Here is a 14,422-nt window from a genome sequence, read left to right as displayed (position 1 = left end):
TTTAGATTAAAATTTACTTTCACTTCTATTTCAAATCACAAACATAGTTGTGCAACTTGGGTGAGCTGCCAGACAAAGAGTCAATAGTGACCTCTAGTGTGTCTGCTGTGTGGAGGTAAAATAATATATAATCTTTTTTGTATTTCATGCTTTTTCTTTTTATATACCTCTTTTTTCCCCTGCATGTTTTCCTATTGGCTATTAGGATTTAAGGGAAAGTGTCCATCTAAATATTAACCATATGGTTACTGTGTCTTTCAAAAGGAGACGCTCCCTCGATCGGATCCTTGCCATTAAATAATCATATCTACAAAATAAATCAAAATACAGATTGGTTTATGTTTCCCTCCTAATCTTTGCATGTTCAGGGTGATTTTTGAGCGCTGTGGGGTCTTTGTTTTGTGTCGAGCCATGTATGCACATAAAGTGCGCAGGAGGCAGCCTAGTGAACACTTTGGAAAACTGACATGGGATTGCCAAATCATTTCCTTGCCTGGGAATGACGTCCCTCCAGCACAGCTCAGTTATATTTAGAGCCTATATATAGTGGAGTCGCCCCCTAGGCTTTGTTGACTCTGCAGCAGGCAGCGGCAGGAGATCACCATACAGAGAGGAGACGTCCAGAAACCGACACCATGTGACCTACATACTTTTTAATATTGTTTGTGATCATTTTTAAGCATGAATATAAAAATTACTACATCTGGCCTTGCAGTGAGATGTAATGCCAAGAAAGAAAAAAACAAGTAGTATAAAGCATTTACATTCACAACACTGGTAATCAGGGTTTATATAAAAAAAATACAGTCGTGAATTAAAACATGAATAATGCATTTATATAAGACAATGAAACGCGTATTTGTGGCCGTATTGCGACACAAGAGTCGAGCGATATGCCCAAAAACCGGTTGAAATCCTCAGCTATGCTTTCTGGGTAAAGTGCGCCCCGGTATCCGCCCATATTCGCTTAAAGGAGGCCAACCTGAGCAGCTAGGCCCGGACGCTGGGATCAAATGGAAAGTTCAATCGATTAATTTACCCACTTTTTTTTTTTTGTCTTCGCATGTTCCCCCCCGGCTTTGCTACTGGAAAAAAAAAACAAACAAACGAGGTAGACCGACGTAAATGCGGGCGTTTCGGTGTGAAGTAGGAAATGCAGAGATCGTGTGAAACGAGAGGATTATCAGCTTGACTCCTTTTGGTCGCTACTTCGGACGCGGAACTCCACTCGCTAAAAGGTAAAACACACGGATAAGATTCGTACATGCGGTGGCTTCGAGGGGGGGTTTGTAGCGATGTTTTCACTCTATTATTTAGTAGATAAGGCCCCCGTGTGCCCGCCGTGGGACCACTGAACCGTGTCATTGTGGTGGAAATATTCATTTTCGTTATGAGTGCAAACTACGCCCAATTGTTAACCTAACGTCTGGCCCTGCAATGCAGACCTTTTTTGGGCTAGCCTGTCAATGGCGGCTTCAAAAAAGCTGCACCCTCAACCCCTTTTTTTTTTTTTGTTGGTTTTTTTGAATGAATGAATGAATGGTACCGAGTTTGTACGAGCAGACGATGTAAGACAACGCTACATTAATGAATTACACTTGTAAACCACGCTAGGTTAGCTCACAGAGGGGGGCTAAGTTAGCTTACTCTTCAGGCTGTGGGCGAGCTCCGATGCTAAAGCTAGCTAACAGCAACAGCAGCCCGGTTATTTAAACACAAGGACTCGGGAGGTTGGTTTATTTTTTTATTTTTTTTCACACGACCAAAATCTGGCAAACCCTGCGGGCACAGAGCAGTGGATTTAAATCAAATTCCTCTCGACTTTAAAGCCTGTTTCTGGGTGTTATTATCGCCGGCTTGAACACAGGCGCAGAGGGGTTTCATTGAAAAGTGGGGAGGCCTGTTTTTAAAAACCTCGGCTAATTGACATAAGCGACTAACTTGTAAAGTAGCCCGATATTTATGTGGCTGCTAATTAGTTCTCGCCATGCTGCTGATTCTCCTGGTGTGACATTGTTTGGAGAAAAAAAAAAAAGCAAGTTTGCATTGGGATTACCCTTGTTTTATTGATGTAGTAAATAAAAAAAGGTGTCTACACAATGCCATCCCAGATGATGTCAACATAAAGCAAACAGCGCCCATGACTGGCACAGTTCATCTTATGAGGAAATTAATGTTTCATTTAAATGCCCCAGCAGCAAAACTGTACCTCCTTTTAAGGCAACATACTGTGAATATGTCATGTTTTACTCAAGTTGACTCATTATTAAACCATTAATAAGTGCACATGCGCTCCTCCACTGATTTTTAAGAGCATCATTAGGAATGTAGTGAAGGAGGCATGTTGTTGTTTTTCTTGTGTTCATCTGTTTTCTTGTGATTTTTGTATATAAAGATCTATATGTTGCATTTTTTTAAATGTGATTTTTTTTTATATACTATTGCTACCTCCAGGTCTCTCTTGTAAAATAGATCCTGTTCTCAATGGGACTTTCTGGTATAATTAAGGTGAAATAAAATAAATAAACACATCTTTCCTGAATACTGGACTGCTAACTGCACATGTACTACATTCAGTCCTTCAAAGGCACTTTCACTGCCTAATCAGATGAAAAGTGTTGATAATTCTCCCGGTATGGCAAGCATGTGGCAGACAACTTTCATATGTCGCCGGGACGGCCTGTGACATTGTCAGTAGTCTTATCTGCTCAGGTACAGATAAGATTGTTTCCTAATGGACAGAACAGCCTCGCTGTAATATGTCTAAATCGCAGTCCATGTTAGATGTAATTTTATATGTAATACTGCTCATCATGGGAGCATTTAAAAGTGTCAGGAGCACTAACAACCCTTAAGTGAGCCTCTGTTGGCTAGATACATATCAAACCACATTCTGGCTTTTGTTTGTTTAGAAAAGGCAATAATATTCAGTGGAACTCCTCCCTGACTGCAGGCTGTGCAGAGCTGTGAGCAGCATGCTCTGTAACTTCTGAAAAGGCCAGCTGCCACTATTGACGGGTGCTTCTCCACAAAGCAGACAGCAGAGAGCCTCCCAGTCGCTTGTCAATTTTGGAGCCTTAATGTAATGTCATAGATTTCTGCCTGGGGTTAGTTTCTGCTGTGTGGCTGGCACACAGAAAACACCACTGAATGTGTTGCTGGATTTAGACATTTGATTAGCGATTCATAACTTGACTGAATTTCTTGTACCTCCACTACCTGATTATTTGTGGTATGAAGTTATTTCTGTGCCACGGTCACAGTTTAAATTTAATTCATTTCAAAATAGGAGTTCATCAACATTTTTATTTATTTTTCATGGCTTTTCCTGAATTCAGTAACGGGTTTCTTTTTTTTTTGTTTTTATGTTCCCTCATTTGCACATAATCTCTTGCACTTGAACCATCATATTTATTTTGTGGTGATTATAGTTTCCTCTTGAATACTAAAATGTGCATTTTCCAAATGAAAAGCAAAATAAACATAGCGGTATAAAATCTAATTTTCCAGTGCATCAACAGTGTTATTAAAAAAAGTAGTTCAGGCTTTTTTTTCACACAAGGCTGTAGGAGTTTCTCAATGGAAGTGATGTTGATACATTACCATTTTCTCACTCTGCCAGTACTGAGGACACAGATTTCCTCGTGAACTGACAGCTTGTCAGGCTGAAATGGAGAGCAGCAAACGGAGCTGGTTGACAAAATGGTTTTAAGCGACAATTCAGTGCTTTAAAGAGACTTTTAATGGGCTGATGGAGCACTAGATGAGTTGATGCTGTGCCAAATGACTGCTTGTGGGAATATCTGAATAAAATGTTCTTCTTTTTTCTTTTTTGTTCCCACAGGTGAATCATGACAGAATATAAGCTGGTAGTGGTGGGAGCTGGTGGCGTTGGCAAGAGCGCACTTACTATTCAGCTCATCCAGAATCACTTTGTGGATGAATATGACCCCACCATTGAGGTAAAGACACTTTCTGTGCATGGATATACATGTGAAAGTCTGTAACTGTGTGCATGGTTTTGTGTGTATTTTGTTATGGAAGCAGAAGAAGGAGAAAAAAGGAGCTGCAGCAGGTTCTTCTGGTTTAAGTCTTTAAAAGACACCAAACAGGTTTTTAATAACTTTCCTTGCAGGCCTGTCTGCTTTCTCAGGGGGCCAGCCTCTGCTGAGTGAACACAGCCTCACTATGATATCAATCAATTATTGATGTGCTGTTGCAGGTTAGAGCTCCACTAAAGATTATTTGAATTCTAGATAACATCTGAAACAATAGCCGCTCGCTGGATCAGACGGTAATTATTTGTGTTGGATCAGACTGAGCACGGCCATCAGCGTGATGAAAAGCTGGAGCGCTTTGACACAGTGGAAACTGGGACCTCCATTATAGTTCGAGGTCTGCTGGAAACAAGAGTGCCCTACAACAGTTAGAGCAGGGCAGTAATTAAGTGTCCTCCTGTGACGTCTTCTGGCAAAATCATGTGGAAATAATCATGTCACGATGAGGCCATGTAAACACTTCTGTTTTAATAAAAATAAAAAAGCTCATCATGGATACTTTTAAATAACTTTTCACCACAGTTCACTAAGCCGAATATTTGTTGTGATTATTGTGACATTAGTTATCATTTGATTCTAATCACCTATCCATTAATATTGCTGAATATCAGGAAAAACATGCACAGTTTTAAAAGCTGTTACTCTGTTGTACCATGTGGACCTGTCCTGATGACTGTCTTTTGTTGGATGATATATTGTCCCAGAAATAATTGTGATAAACTATCATTGTCATTTTAAGACCATTTTATGCCACTGAGAGGGAATATGGCTTAGTAATGTAAATATACCCTTTCCAAGAGCAATTAACTTTTAATTCCTGATATGAAAACACTGGAATGTGAAAAAAAATCATACCAAAAAAATGTCAAAACATAAATAAAATGAAACCACACAACCAAAATAATAAATATAACGGGGGTAAAAATCTCACTCCGCCCAATTCTTACAATAGTAAGGAAAACCCTGCCTGCTATTCTGTCATCATGTAAACACAACACAACAAACACAACATGAAATACGTACAATAAAAAAGATATGTATAAGTCATACCATAACTGTTGTGACAGGCCTAATACGATATTTGTTTTTAAAATGCCCTTATAAAAACCTTAAGTATGAATACAATTAAATGACTCTTGCATTATATCATCCACAACCATCTTTTATTTTTATTAAGCTGTTTATTAGGATGCTCTTTCCACCCAGTCGCAGTCATTCTGATCGCTTTCTGACCCGTTCCTCCCTCAGGACTCCTACAGAAAGCAGGTAGTGATCGACGGGGAGACATGTCTGCTGGACATCCTGGACACTGCAGGTCAGGAGGAGTACAGCGCCATGAGGGATCAGTACATGAGGACAGGAGAGGGCTTCCTCTGTGTCTTCGCCATCAACAACACCAAGTCCTTTGAGGACATTCACCACTATAGGTGAGCTGACAGCCTGCATTCTCTGGACCCTCTGTGAAGGCAGTGTTGTAGGATGGCCGAAGGGTGTGAGGCACTGACAATGTTATCATAATGTCAAAAACAATGAGTTTAAAAAAAAACAAAAAAAAAACACATTGACATTTTAAAAAAAAGATTTTATATGTGGTGGTTTGATTAAATAGGCTTTATTTATCCCACAACAGGGAAATTCACCTGTTACAACAGCTCAAGATGCAACAAGTACGGGAAAAAGAACCAGACAAATACGCATAAAGTTAAATAGAAAATAAATAGGAATTTTTTTTTAAAATAGATCGTTACATCTGTTGCCCCCTCACTGCTCTGCACCATGTGGTTCATGTCTGACGAGCTCTTGAAATGTGCAGGTGACATTTTAACATGCAGAGTTTAGAGAAAAGACGCAATGTAGAGCTGCAACTCCCTATAAATTTATTGTGACAACATTGTAGGACTCAGATTTCATGTTTGAATAAATGATAACAAGTTTTAACAAAATCTGGCCCCACATCAAAGTTTAAAAACAGGCAGAATAATGCCTGATAGTTGCAGTATATGTATGCTAATAGGTTGCAGCATTGAGCAAAATGAAGTTATTGCAGGTACTCTAAATTAGGCTGGCCGATAGAACAATCTTGATACAGGATCATGATAAAATTAACCTGACGATATTGAGCTTTAAACATTTTTTACTGTATGGATACGTCTAACAGCCTATCACAGAACAGAAATAAATGTGACAACAGCCAGTCAGTCTGCAGTTTTTGGCTTGCACGTTAAAGTACACACCCATTTCCTTATTTTTTTTTTCACCCATATCGCCCAGCCCTACTCTGAACAGATACTCTGAACGCTTTTTACTCTCACTTGGATTTCAGTAAAATGAATGTCTATTGTGTCTGTCAACGTCCAGAGAACAGATTAAGCGGGTGAAGGACTCTGAAGATGTCCCCATGGTGTTGGTGGGGAACAAGTGTGACCTCCCGTCCCGGACAGTGGACACCAAGCAGGCTCAGGACTTAGCACGCAGCTACGGCATTCCCTTTATTGAGACCTCAGCCAAAACCAGACAGGTGAGAGTGCGGCCAGAGACGGCCACGCCTTCGAACACTTAAACTTGTCAGTCTGTCACTGAACAGCTGGAGTACTCCGCTGCAGGTCTGTACAGCATGTTGAATGGTGAGAAGCTGCATGTGGTCTCAGGGGGATTATTGGCTTGATGGACACAGCAGTCCTTCTATAATTTTCACTTTGAATCAAATTTTATTACTTTCCCAGGGAGATGTAGCTCATTATGAAAAGTGTCCCTGCATAGGCTTGATAATCTTTTGCACTTGGATCACAGGAATAATTTCAATTCTTGAGTCATGTGGTGCTGTTGATTTGTGTTACATTCAGTGGCTCTAATGGTCTTGTTTATAATAATTTTGCTTGGAAATGTCTCGGGCAATGCGCTGCACATCGTTAAATCCTCTTGGTTAATTGAATATTTTATTTATGGGTGATAATGTAATCATTGCATGCTACTCTGTCATGGACATGTGAAATTATATCATCATTAGGGCCATTTTCAAAGGACCCTGCATTATAAATAATCAGCAAATCAGTAAATGTGTGTCAAGGAGTCTGCATGAAAGGACAAACAGTCGGTAATTACTCAGGGGGGTTAATGATTCTGCTTACTGGTTACTGTGACTGGGTGCTGGAAGATTTGCCGTGGCGTAGACGCATCAAATGGTGTGTGTGTGTGCGTGTGCGTGTTGTGAGCATGGCGTTAGGTGGCTGACCGGCTGACGCAGTGATCTGTAAACACATCCTTTCTTGGTCTCTTTGACCTGGGGGTGAATCATGGATCCTTCTGGTGCGGGGGAAATTAATGACACAATGACTGATTTCTCTGTTCACCTATTCCCACCTACAATAATTCACTATCCATATCACGCTGATGTTGTTGGACGAGCAGCAACTGTCTCTTGCTTTCAAAGTCACAGTGTTTTCCAGATCTCACTGACTTTCTCTGACTTCTCTGGGAAATCTCCCACATGATGTAAAATGCACTAAATAAGCTCCTAATGCATGCACTTCTTATTTTTAGGCTAGACAGTTAAAGTGATGCTCCACCAGATATTTCTAGTGACACTCACCCACTGTGGGCTGAAAAGGTGGTGTTCCTTTTGAAATTTTTTAAAATTCAATTTTTTTTTTTAGTTCAGTTTAAATGGATTCCACTGAAAATTAAATATAAAAATTCTCAACCCACTCGTGCACCATAATCCACCTCTTCACTGTCCTTGTATGTGCTCAGCATGGTGCAAATAATACAGCTAAATACAGTCTGCCTGTCAGAACTTGAAAAATGGCAAAAGCATAACACAGAAACAGTGTAGCAAGCTGCATTTTATAATATGGCCTTCGAACAATATGCGTTTTTTCCAGGCTATATCACGATACGTATATTTTTAATATTTTGAAATCTCCTCTTCACCTCAAATGTTAGGACTGGGCGACAAAATCAAATGTCACAATATTTTTGACCAAATATCTTGATATTGCAACACTATTGTAGGGATGACTATACTTTCACATGGCTGAAACGTGGATGAAAATGACAACAGAAAAAAACAAGTTTGCTGATATGACTTATCTCTGCAATGCAAATCAGCCACCAGTTGTCCACTCGGCAGTGACTGTTGTTGTTGGCGTGACGTCACAGTGATTTGGTCAAGTAGAACAGTCTCAGAAAATACGCTCAGAAAATGAAATCATATTACTGTTATGCAGCCTTAAAACCAGGAAAAGACCACACCTTTGCCATGTCACGATATAACATCCGAAATCTAAGACGATGTATAGTCTCATATCAAGAAGACAATATAATATAGATTTATTGCCCAGCCCTAAAATTTTAGGATGCGTTGATACTTTTTTGTTATGCCATGTAAACTTATCACCATTGGCATTCAATCTAGCCGCTGCTAATTTCACTGAGCAGAAGGAAACTGCAAACATTTTCAAGGCTTCAGGAGGTGAGTGTTCGGTATTCACAAGACAGGCTTTGGGTGGAGTATCAGTCTATGTAGATGATGAGGCTGGCCAGACATTACAGGTAGACCCCACCCTCATTTTGTATCTGTAAGATGTAACACATGCACCAACACAGTATGTCCTCCTGTATTCCTCAACATTGAGGGAAGTTGTGTCTTATACTGCAGAGAGTGGAAGATGCCTTTTACACTCTGGTACGGGAGATCAGGCTGTACCGGCTCAATAAGCTCAGCAAGGAAGAAAAGACTCCGCGCTGTGTCAAGCTTAAAAAGTGTGTTGTGATGTGAAAGGGGTAAGTGTATGCAGCCGCGCGCCCACCAGCTCTGTGTGTCTTTGTTTGTGTGTGTGTGTGTGTGTGTCGTTAGTGGGGACTGTGGAGAGAAGAGGCGCAGTGAGAGCTGGTGCTTCATGGATTCTCAAAGCTAACCTGCTGGTTTCTACTTGGGCTGTGGTGAAGCTCTAACAGGAGGCTGAAACAGATGATTTCTTCCCTTTTCAGTGTCTCTTTGTGTCATGGCTGATTATTATCTAAGGTCGTTTTCACACTGGCTTCGTCTGAACGCGACTCATCTCCCCCTTCCGCTAACCCCGCTGGTCCTGCTTTCCACTTTTGCTCTCGGGCTGCACAATTGATGGAAATATATTATTGAAATCGCAATATGTCCAAGCGCAATATCCAAATGTGTGACAAACAGCATTATAATGAAGTACTGTAGTGCTGCAGTGATCCTCTGACCTACAAATGTTGTTCTCAAAATGTAAGAAAACAAGTTTGTTTGGTGCAGACCCCAACGAACATCACATCATGATTTTAGGTTTTTTCAGTGAAAATGAAAACTTTGACGCAAAAAGGATCATTTCCACTAATCATGATCATATTGTAATATCTGTCAAAATATTTGCAATCATGCAGCCCTATTTTGTTCCGATGTCGTGGGTATATTTCTGTTCTTTCCTCATCAAGGTGAAGGTGTTCACCGTCGTTTCCACAAGCAAATGATGACGGGCGCATGCAAAAAAATGGAGACTGATGTACAGGCAACCATCACAATTGGCTGAAACATACTTCAAAAAAACGACAACAAAAAATCCAAGCACAACCCTACCACTACTCTACTGGAGAAAATGTATCATGGCATCAATTTGGGATTTTTATTCTGCGCTTATCCACCAGTGAGATATTTTATCTGCCTTATTTTGTTGGTAAAATACCAAAGAAATGGATAGGTCTTCCTGAGCGAAAAGGATTGCGTTCAGTCATACTGCAGTTGGCCTGCAGCCAATCAGACCACCTCATTCAGGTTGACTTAGATTCTCTGTCTGCACTCGTGTTCAGATTAATCGCTCATGTTATCAAATTTTCGTGCAAATCGTTCCCGGATTCAGATACCAGTGCGAAAGCGTCCTAATCTTCTGAAATCATCATAAAGAAAGGGGTATATGGGCCGGTGAGCCAATGTGTTTGTGCGTATGTGTGTGTGTGTGTGTGATTCAAAGGAGATTAGGGTGAATGTGGGAGCAAATCATGTGCTGATATTTTTCCAAAGGAGGATGTGGTCCAAGAAACTGGCAAGATATGTTGTGAACGAAAATTTTGTGTGTGTGTGTTGGTGAGAGAGTTTTTCTTTTCAAATCCCTTTTTTATTCTTTCTTCTCTCCTTTCCTGCTGTCCTAAAGTCAACCTGACTCTTCACTCTGCAGCTCCTCGCAGATCCATCAGCACATTTATTGCACTAAACAAACTGTTCCATTAATTGCCTAAGACTTGTGGCATCAACAGACACTAGCTGCATTTACATTGAGCCTTTTCATTCGCTAATAATTGGAATAAGATCTCAGCAAGAATATAAAAGCCTCATTTAAACACATCAGTCAGAAAAACATCATGTTGTTTTATAAACTCAAATGACTTCAGATTGTCAGAATAACACACTTGGTTTTCTGACTTAAATCAAAGCTATTCACCTGAGGAAGACGTGTCTCCTCCTTTAATTTGTTGCTTTTCAGAGTTTTCTGGCACTTTTCTGAGTGTTGCATCTTTCCCAGGGGAACCATCTTCAAATAGTTTGTTTATTAGTTTTATGGAGATAAACAGAAGGCTTGCCTTCTGTTCAATAACTCTGTTAGAGGAATATTTTTACAAAACTGTTGCTGGAGTACAAACCCTCAGCAGTAAACCAGTATTCATGCCAAGCAGGTCCATCTTTTTCCAAGAGTTTGCTTGTGTTGGCTGAGCGCATGCAGACTATTGCAAAATGTAAATGGGACAAATTCTTCTGTCATTTTATTTAGCAACCATTTAAACACGTGGGAGTTGTAAATTTGGATTGATTCACATTTGGAGGGAAAAGAAATTGGCTCGTTTTAAGTGCAGCTACTGTCTGTGTTGTTGTCAGGGGAAACACTGCTGATGTTTATGCTCGACATTAGAGTGGAGTTTGATCTGTACTATACTCAGCTGTGTCTCACATAGCCTGGACTGGATTGATAAATTTACCTGCACCCTGATGTGTCATGCTGATGTACACTTGACAGAAAATAAGTTGAAAACTGATTGACCAAGACTAATTTTTGGCGATTTAAAGCAACATTATGTATCATTTTGATGGTACAGCGTCTTGTAAAAGGGTGAATGGTGTCAACCACTCTGCCCCCTATCACTTGTTTCTGCACTATGTAACTTCAGTGAGAGGGGAAGGATCACAGCGTTACTACATGTTTACTTCAACATACAAGGTTTCAAGCCAAAACATTGTTTATGAAGTAAAACATTTTGTTTGTAGTTGGCACACGACCAGGGATTTACAAACTTTTACTTACTGTGGGGGGGGGCCAAATCGCACAAAATGCCATTTCTAGATAATGTTGCTTTAAGTTTAATTTCTGGTATTGAATTGGGTAAGAAAAAATAACAAATTCAAACTGCCATAGATATAAAAATGTTTGTAAAACTACTGAATTTTGTGTCTTTGGCAGTGGAATTACCCTTTAAATTCAACATCCTTTAAAACTTCACCTCAGAATCAGAGAACATTGTCAATCCTTTACATTTTGTCAGGCTGTATAATATTTATTGGATGATTATTTGTATTCTAGTGTGAAAATAGTAACCTGTAACTCTGATAATAACCTCTCTTTATTTTTTTCCACAGGGCGTTGATGATGCCTTTTACACATTAGTGCGAGAAATCCGGAAGCATAAGGAGAAGATGAGCAAGGAGGGCAAAAAGAAGAAAAAGAAGTCCAAGACAAAGTGTACACTTATGTGAATAATCACCCCTTTTCAAGACAGACTAAAAAAAAAAAACTATGTTGAACAGTTAAAGTAATACATTTTGTACATTACACTAAATTATTAGCCTCTTTCTCAATACCCACCATACTGAATACTAAACCTGACCCAATATCTCTGCCTTTTCTGTTATTTGCTACTCGGACACCAATAAGCTTTATTTTCAGTTTAGTGCCAGTTGCCCACATGTGTTGGTCCAACAGCCTGTTTGATTTTGAATAGGATGATGTCAATCTGAATAATTTTTCTATAACGGCGGAGCTGTGAGCTAATTGCATCACAACTCATGTATGACAAATTATTCATTAACAATTTAAAGTTGTTTTTTTTTTGTTTTTTTTTCTCCCTTTGCTTAAAAGGTCATGACCTGCAAAAGTTCTGTAATGCCCTTTTTAAGTATGGGATGCCAAAGAAACAAGTTTTCATCCCGATTTTACGTCGACAGTACAGATATGAAGAAAGGACCAACATTCAGCCAGATGAGATCCAAATGTCCCAGCCACTGTGTAATTTCCCCATCGCTAATGACCTCTAGGTATGACTTAGTTATGTCACTGATATAAGTATGCATGCAAACTCCTACTCTTCTCCGAATGTTTTAACACCCTAATTAGCTATTAATTAATTTGCAATTTGTCAATGCTTTGTACTGTGTGGGGAGTGATTTCATGCCTACATGAGACATTTGTTTTTTTTTCTTTCTTTTTGCATGCATTGTGTCCTTAAAGACATGGGTATTGCAATCTGCCTCTGGTTGATGTGTTTTAAAAAGAGCCAGCAACAAGGAACTCTGACCCAAGTGGACGTCATACAGTTTTTCAGGTTTATATAAAGTAATCAGTACTTGCTTTTGTGAGAAAGAAATCAGCCACTTCTGCTTGATTAATGACACATTCAGAGATCCAGATTTATACCCGTTTTGTGATAATAAAATGGGACTAACAGCCAGGTTTTGTGTTGGCCGTGCAGAGTCGGTTTATGTTGCAGGGATTCACGCCTCCTCACAATCGAATGTCTAACAGCTTTGTTTGACCTCACCGGTCACATTTCCTGCTTTTCTTTACTGTAAACTTCTTGACTGCAGGATCATTTTAATTCATCCTGACAATAATCATTTCATTGCTGCTTTGTTACAAAACAACTCTCCCTTCGACATCCTCCTGATTGAGGCTAACAGTATAATCTTTTATTCAATGTTTCTAAATTTGAGGATTCGTGATTCTTCAGTAGCCGTGGAGGTGTCATGCCTTACACATTTCCTAAGCTGTCGGCTCGTTCACTTGCGACTAGCCAGAAAGCAGATTGCATCTTTTTTTTAAGCTGCTTTCAGGAATATTTCTCTTGGTGTGGTGTCAGAGGTTGTTCCATATGTTGTCCAAATGGATTTTCAAATTCTTCCTTTAGCAGAGCTTTTGAAAGAGTCTTTATTGTGGAAGAATTTCCCTAAGGTGTTGAATCTGTTTGGTGTACTGCCTTTCAACAGAAATGATTGTCCAGCAAAGTAATTTGTCATTTTCTCTCTCACAAAGCTCGTGTATCGTGGTGATGTAACTGGAACTGATGTTTGTAAATGAGGCAATAATTTGCCATAAAATTGGTTTTTAGAGAAAATTGTCTGAATTTATATTAAAAAAAGGCCAAGTTTCCTTCCAAGGTCAACCCATAATTCACCATTTCCATCGTATTTACACGCTGTTCCCCCGGGGATTTTATTTGCCTTTTATGTTTGCATTAGGTGCTACATTTAGACGGTAGAAAGAGCCGAGACAACATTTGCTTTGTCCCGTGTGTGCTCGAGAAATGCACAAAATGCTCTTTTAGCGGAGAGATGTTATTGACACAGAAAATCCAGACGTGACACATTTTGCTTTCAGGAGTAATGAATTTTGACCCAATTTATTATTACCTCTTTTTTTTTCATGAAGTAGATAATAACTGTTAATGCAATTTTAATTATGGAACCCTCTTGTTAACAATACTGTTTCAAAAGTAGTTTTACTGAAATGTTCCTCTTCCTTTATTGCGTGCCAACAGCTGATTTCTGAAATGTATCATTTATACCTGGATCATATTTTAACAACCTTTGTATAGTTGTGATACTGAAAGGTGCATATTTTGTAAATTGTGCTTCATTTCGTTGGTGTGTCTAAATGAATGTTGCTTTAATGGAGTTTCACTCCGCTCTGTGTATGTGACTAGAGAGTGTGACTGGGTCCAGGTCTAGGGAAGTGAATGAATGACCACTTTACAACAGACCTGTTGTGGGCAGTGTAGAGTGGTGATCTGATCTCAAATGAGTCTATTTTTTGCCATGAATCTCACCACTCCTATTTAATGTGTAATAAAGAACAAAGTAAAGAGGAACTTCGTTTTTGTCTGTCTTTTCTTAAACTGTCTGTGGCCCATTTTCTGCAAAAAAAAACCCCAAAACAATGTACAGTATCATAAATCTGTGAATTTGCACAGAAGTTTTGTTCTTGTTTTTGCCTCCATTATGTCTGAAGATCACATCAATGTCCCCAGCAGGTGGCACTGTTCACTCACAAGTCTGAACTTTAAAGACCACAAAATGTATGAAGGGG

General features: G+C 39.5%; 1 protein-coding gene across 2 annotated transcripts; it reads left to right on the top strand.

Annotated features, from left to right (window-relative positions):
* Nucleotides 1-959: 959 nt before the first annotated feature.
* Nucleotides 960-14,204, top strand: kras (v-Ki-ras2 Kirsten rat sarcoma viral oncogene homolog). Of its 2 annotated transcripts, XM_073471302.1 has the most exons (6): nucleotides 985-1,238; nucleotides 3,845-3,962; nucleotides 5,307-5,485; nucleotides 6,417-6,576; nucleotides 8,716-8,840; nucleotides 11,701-11,788. In XM_073471302.1, exons 2-5 carry the CDS (start codon nucleotides 3,852-3,854, stop codon nucleotides 8,833-8,835), a joined length of 570 nt encoding a protein of 189 aa, XP_073327403.1. In that variant the 5' UTR covers nucleotides 985-1,238; nucleotides 3,845-3,851; the 3' UTR covers nucleotides 8,836-8,840; nucleotides 11,701-11,788. The 2 variants fall into 2 exon arrangements, with proteins under 2 accessions (XP_073327404.1, XP_073327403.1); XM_073471303.1 differs by lacking the exon at nucleotides 8,716-8,840 and having other exon boundaries at nucleotides 960-1,238; nucleotides 11,701-14,204.
* The last annotated feature ends 218 nt before the right edge of the window (nucleotides 14,205-14,422 follow it).

Source organism: Pagrus major, chromosome 8 (assembly GCF_040436345.1).
Source record: "Pagrus major chromosome 8, Pma_NU_1.0".
In the NCBI taxonomy this organism is placed as follows: Eukaryota; Metazoa; Chordata; class Actinopteri; order Spariformes; family Sparidae; genus Pagrus; species Pagrus major.
Note: the sequence above shows the minus strand (reverse complement) of the source record. Positions and strands in the feature narration are given on the sequence as shown.

Coding starts and splice junctions, on each gene's coding strand:
- kras (XM_073471302.1), top strand. CDS start 3,852: ATGACAGAATATAAGCTGGTAGTGGTGGGAGCTGGTGGCGTTGGCAAG. Junction 3,963..5,306: donor AATATGACCCCACCATTGAG/GTAAAGACACTT, acceptor TTCCTCCCTCAG/GACTCCTACAGAAAGCAGGT. Junction 6,577..8,715: donor CCTCAGCCAAAACCAGACAG/GTGAGAGTGCGG, acceptor CTTATACTGCAG/AGAGTGGAAGATGCCTTTTA.